Source organism: Oncorhynchus clarkii, unplaced genomic scaffold (assembly GCF_045791955.1).
Source record: "Oncorhynchus clarkii lewisi isolate Uvic-CL-2024 unplaced genomic scaffold, UVic_Ocla_1.0 unplaced_contig_10632_pilon_pilon, whole genome shotgun sequence".
NCBI lineage: Eukaryota > Metazoa > Chordata > Actinopteri > Salmoniformes > Salmonidae > Oncorhynchus > Oncorhynchus clarkii.
In genome coordinates this window covers 9,022-15,000 of record NW_027259678.1, presented here as the reverse complement: position 1 = coordinate 15,000, position 5,979 = coordinate 9,022, and the positions used below count along the sequence as shown (strand labels likewise).

The window sequence follows — 5,979 nt, the reverse complement described above, 5'->3', positions numbered from 1 at the left end:
TTAGACGTGGTCTGTGGTTGTGAGGCGATTTGTACGTACAGCCAAATTCTCTAAAACAATGTTGTATGGTAAAGAAATTAACATTAAATTCTCTGGCAACAGCTCTGGTGGACATTCCTGCAGTCAGCTTTCCTATTGCACGCTCCCTCAAAACTTGAGACATCTGTGGCATTGTGTGGTGTGACAACACTGCACATTTTAGAGGTATTTTATTGTCCCCAGCACAAGGTGCACTTGTGTAATGATCATGCTGTTTATTCAGCTTCTTGATATGCCACAACTGTCAGGTGGATGAATTATCTTGACAAAGGAGAAATGCTCACTAACAGGGATGTAGGTACTGTGTGGCTCAGTTGGTAGAGCACAGAGCGTGTAGTGCCAAGGTTGTGGGGTCGATTCCCATGGGGGACCAATACAAAGAAAATGTATGCAATCTACTGTAAATTGAGCGTTGACAAAAATGAAAAAGTTGAAATGTAAACAAATTTGGGCTCAACATTTTCAGGGATCTTTTATCTCAGCTCATGGGACCAACACACAACATGGTGAGTTCATATTTGAATTCAGTATAGATTACTTAACCAAGTAAATGAAGCAGGGCTAGGATTAGCAGGGCTAGGATTAGCAGGGCTAGTTTTAGCAGGGCTAGGTTTAGCAGGGCTAGGTTCAGCAGGGCTAGGATTAGCAGGGCTAGGTTTAGCAGGGCTAAATTTAGCAGGGTTAGGATTTGCAGGGCTAGGTTTTGCAGGGCTAGGTTTAGCAGGGCTAGGTTTAGCAGGGCTAGGTTTAGCAGAGCTAGGATTTGCAGGGCTAGGTTTAGCAGGGCTAGGATTTGCAGGGCTAGGTTTAGCAGGGCTAGGTTTAGCAGGGCTAGAGACATCAGCTAGAGCTAGCTGCCCACTCTCTTGGTGCTTATACAGCCATGACTATATAAAACGGCAGCAGCCGTGGTACTGTTATAAACAGCAGCCATGGTGGTACTGAGGTGCAGGTTATGGTTCCAGTTCTACATCCATCTAAATGGACAAGATAACAGAAGAGAAGTCATAGGAAGAAATCCTTGTAAAACCATAATTGAAAACATCCTGTGGAGGAAACCAAGGCTGTGTATCCCAAATGGCCCTATGGGCACTGGTCAAAAGTAGTGTACCATAAATGGGATAGAGTGTGATTTGGGATGGAACCAAGCAAACCAGTAGTAAGCCTGTGACATTCAAGTCAGCAGTAGTGGAACAATTTAACTGCAGCCTAAGGAAGAGCAGAGCAGCAGAGTTGAATTGACAAAAAGTTGCCTGCCGGGCCTGTGGAACAATAGCTCTTTTCTTTTGATTCGGCCAGGCAAAAATATATATATAATGCTTCGTGGCACGAGCAACCTCCCACCCCATCACACTACCCTACACCATCATACTACCCTACACCATCACCACTACCCTACACCATCACACTACCCTACACCATCACACTACCCTACACCATCACACTACCCTACTCCATCACACTACCCTACTCCATCACACTACCCTACTCCATCACACGACCCTACTCCATCACACTACCCTACACCATCACACTACCCTACTCCATCACACTACCCTACTCCATCACACTACCCTACTCCATCACACTAACCCCCCCACCCCATCACACTACCCTACTCCATCACACTACCTTACTCCATCACACTACCCTACTCCATCACACGAACCCCCCCACCCCATCACACTACCCTACTCCATCTAACCCCCCCACCCCATCACCACTACCCTACTCCATCACACTACCTTACTCCATCACACTAACCCCCCCACTCCATCACCACTACCCTACCCCATCACACTGCCCTACTCCATCACACTACCCTACACCATCACACTACCCTACACCATCACACTACCCTACACCATCACACTACCCTACTCCATCACACAAACCCCCCACCCCATCACACTACCCTACTCCATCACACTACCCTACTTCATCACACTAACCCCCCCACCCCATCACACTACCCTACTCCATCACACTACCCTACTCCATCACACTACCCTACTCCATCACACAAACCCCCCCACCCCATCACACTACCCTACTCCATCACACGACCTTACTCCATCACACTACCCTACTCCATCACACTAACCCCCCCACCCCATCACACTACCCTACTCCATCACACAACCTTACTCCATCACACTACCCTACTATATCACACTACCCCACCTACTCCATCACACTACCCTACTCCATCACACTACCCCACCCACCCCATCACACTAAACCACCCTACCCACCCCATCACACTAACCCCCCACGCCCTGAAAGCTCTAACACTAGTCTGGCTCTAACAGGCTAATCCAAGGTAAATATAACTAACTATGCTAATTAGCTAGGCTAATCCAAGGTAAATATAACTAACTATGCTAATTAGCTCGGCTAATCCAAGGTAAATATAACAAACTAGGCTAATTAGCTAGGCTAATCCAAAGTAAATATAACTAACTATGCTAATTAGCTAGGCCAATCCAAGGTAAATATAACCAACTAGGCTAATTAGCTCGGCTAATCCAAGGTAAATATAACCAACTAGGCTAATTAGCTAGGCTAATCCAAGGTAAATATAACAAACTAGGCTAATTAGCTAGGCCAATCCAAGGTAAATATAACCAACTAGGCTAATTAGCTCGGCTAATCCAAGGTAAATATAACCAACTAGGCTAATTAGCTAGGCTAATCCAAGGTAAATATAACCAACTAGGCTAATTAGCTAGGCTAATCCAAGGTAAATATAACAAACTAGGCTAATGAGCTAGGCCAATCCAAGGTAAATATAACCAACTAGGCTAATTAGCTCGGCTAATCCAAGGTAAATATAACCAACTAGGCTAATTAGCTAGGCTAATCCAAGGTAAATATAACCAACTAGGCTAATTAGCTAGGCTAATCCAAGGTAAATATAACAAACTAGGCTAATGAGCTAGGCCAATCCAAGGTAAATATAACCAACTAGGCTAATTAGCTCGGCTAATCCAAGGTAAATATAACCAACTAGGCTAATTAGCTAAGCTAATCCAAGGTAAATATATCCATATGTTGAAGAACATTTACTTAACATGATTTTCCTGTGTATAATATATATTTCCACACTATGAGGTTGGAATAATACTGTGGAATTGTGAAAATGATGATAATGCCAATGCGATAAATTAGTTAATAGACCAATAAGAATTCCAAACCTCTTTGCCAATAACAGCTAGTTTTCCGTTTTCACCTCCCCACTCAGACCACTCACAGACAGTCCTAGTAACACTCTTGCTTGAGAAATTGCAGTTTGGTAAGAAGCTATTCTTGTTTCTTTTTGAGCATTTTCATTGAAAACCTTCACAGTAAGATACTTATATTTTCCCCCTGACCAGGTTGGCGGCGTTGGAGGACTGACTAACTTGTCTTTGTTAGATGTGCACTCTATTCCCTGTGTCTAATGTTCTCCTGGCCTCACAGTGAATTTCCATTCGTGGGACAATACCGTTTAAAAAAAAAATTCACTGTACCTCATCTCCTGAGGTCATGCGTTGGGTTAACTCCTTCAGGCTCCTCATCATCCTCTCGTCTCTGTAGTCGTAAGGGAACGTCTCTGTCCACTCCTGGAGCAGCTGGAGGATCCTGGGAGCCAACTTCCTGATCCTAATCTGAAAGATACACATACAAAATATACTCATGGTCATTTAAGTAACACCCAAGCCTGTAAATTAATATATACATTAATCTGAGAGCAGAAACACTCAACATCTATCTGCTAAATCAACTGATGTACGGTTGCAAAAGGTTATAAAAGGTTATAAAGTATATTAAGGTTAAGAAGTATATTAAGGTTAAGAAGTATATTAAGGTTAAGAAGTATATTAAGGTTAAGAAGTATATTCATTAAGAAGTATAATAGCATGAAGGAGTATAGCTAACTTAGTACTATATAGGTAATAAAAAATAGCTAGTATGGTATAATTGAATCTAGCTAATAGAGCATAGCTGATAGAGTATAGTATAATAGAATATAGCTAATATAAAATAGCTACTATAGTATAATAGAATCTAGCTAAAAGAGTATAGTAAAAAAATCATCTAGCTAATACAGCATAATATAATCAAGCTAATTGAGTATATTATAATCGGATTAAGCTAATATAGCATAATATAATCAAGTTAATAGAGTATAGTGTAATAGAATATAGCGAATAGAGTATAGCATAATATAGATAATAGAGTATAGCACGATATAACTAATATAGTATAGTATAGTATAACATAGCTAATATAGCATAGTATAATATAGCTAATAGAGCATAGTATAATATAGCTAATAGAGTATAGTATAATATAGCTAATATAGCATAGTATAATATAGCAAATAAAATATAGTTTAATATAGCTAATAGAGTATAGTATAATATAGCTAATAGAGTATAGTATAATATAGCTAATAGAGTATAGTATAATATAGCTAATAGAGTATAGTATAATATAGCTAATAGAGCATAGTATAATATAGCTAATAGAGCATAGTATAATATAGCTAATAGAGTATAGTATAATATAGCTAATAGAGTATAGTATAGTATAATATAGCTAATAAAATATAGTATAATATAGCCAATAGAGTATAGTATAATATAGCTAATAAAGTATAGTATAATATAGCTAATAGAGTATAGTATAGTATAATATAGCTAATAAAATATAGTATAATATAGCCAATAGAGTATAGTATAATATAGCTAATAAAGTATAGTATAATATAGCTAATAAAGTATAGTATAGTATAATATAGCTAATAGAGTATAGTATAGTATAATATAGCTAATAGAGTATAGTATAGTATAATAGAGCAGCTATAATAGAGTATAGTATAATGGAGGTATAGTGTTACCTTGTCTGCCTGAGGGTCACTCAGTCTCTGCTGCTCCACACACAGGTGACACACCTTGGACATGAGCTCGTAGGGGTGGATAAATAGACGAGAGGAGAGCAGGAAGGTGAAAGAGTACGTCATCTGTGGAGAGAAGAGAAAGAGGGAGGGAGGTAGAGAGCGGCGGAGCAGAGGAATTAAGAGAGGTGTCAATAACTTTAAGGGAATACAGAGTGGGTTTTCTCCTTTTGTGGACACTGGTTAAAGACAAGAGAAAGAGAGACGGTGAGACAGACAGACAGACAGACAGACAGACAGACAGACAGACAGACAGACAGACAGTGAGAGAGACACACACAGACAGACAGACAGACAGACAGACAGACAGACAGACAGACAGACAGACAGTGAGAGAGACACAGACAGACAGACAGTGAGAGAGACACAGACAGACAGACAGACAGACAGACAGACAGACAGACAGACAGACAGACAGTGAGAGACAGACAGTGAGAGAGACACGACAGACAGACAGACAGACAGACAGACAGACAGACAGACAGACAGTGAGAGAGACACGACAGACAGAGACAGACAGAGACAGTGTTACTCACGTCAGGGTAGTAGTCCATACTAGGGACCAGGTGGTGTATGAGGGCCTCCAGTGAGCCCGACACAAGGGCGTTGTCACGGTAACACAGTCCTGCGTTACCGTATCCCTCCTCCTTGGTCTGGTTCGGACTCTGGTACAGGTTCTTATTGTTGTAACCCCTGGAGACCAGCATGCCGGACATCAGTGGCGTCTGAGGCATATTGTCCTGGGAGGAGGAAGAAGAAGAGGAAGGTTGGAAACACACATACACACCAATGGAGAGGTTGGAGGACAGGGTCACCCATTGGTGTGACAGGGTCAGGTGACCCATTGTCAGTGATGTATTGCTGAAAGTGAAAACAGAAGAGAGAGACTCTTCAGAACAATAGTCTTGTGATTAATTCTGATCTGTTATTCTGATATGACCTAAAAAAAAGGGGGGGGGGGGGGGCTGAAAAAAATGAAAACAACACAAGGCAATATT

General features: G+C 41.0%; 1 protein-coding gene across 1 annotated transcript in view; it reads right to left on the bottom strand.

The window, feature by feature from the left end:
- LOC139400690 (ras-GEF domain-containing family member 1B-A-like) overlaps positions 1 to 5,716 on the bottom strand; it is a gene marked incomplete at its 3' end in the record, with an annotated part of 13,600 nt that extends 7,884 nt beyond the window's left edge. Inside the window, exons 1-3 of the mRNA XM_071145382.1 lie at positions 5,518 to 5,716; positions 4,925 to 5,047; positions 3,552 to 3,689 (exon numbers count right to left, since the gene is read on the bottom strand). Coding sequence (XP_071001483.1) covers positions 3,552 to 3,689; positions 4,925 to 5,047; positions 5,518 to 5,715 — 459 coding nt within the window. The remainder of the gene's footprint in view (positions 1 to 3,551; positions 3,690 to 4,924; positions 5,048 to 5,517) is intronic.
- Between the last annotated feature and the right edge of the window lie 263 nt (positions 5,717 to 5,979).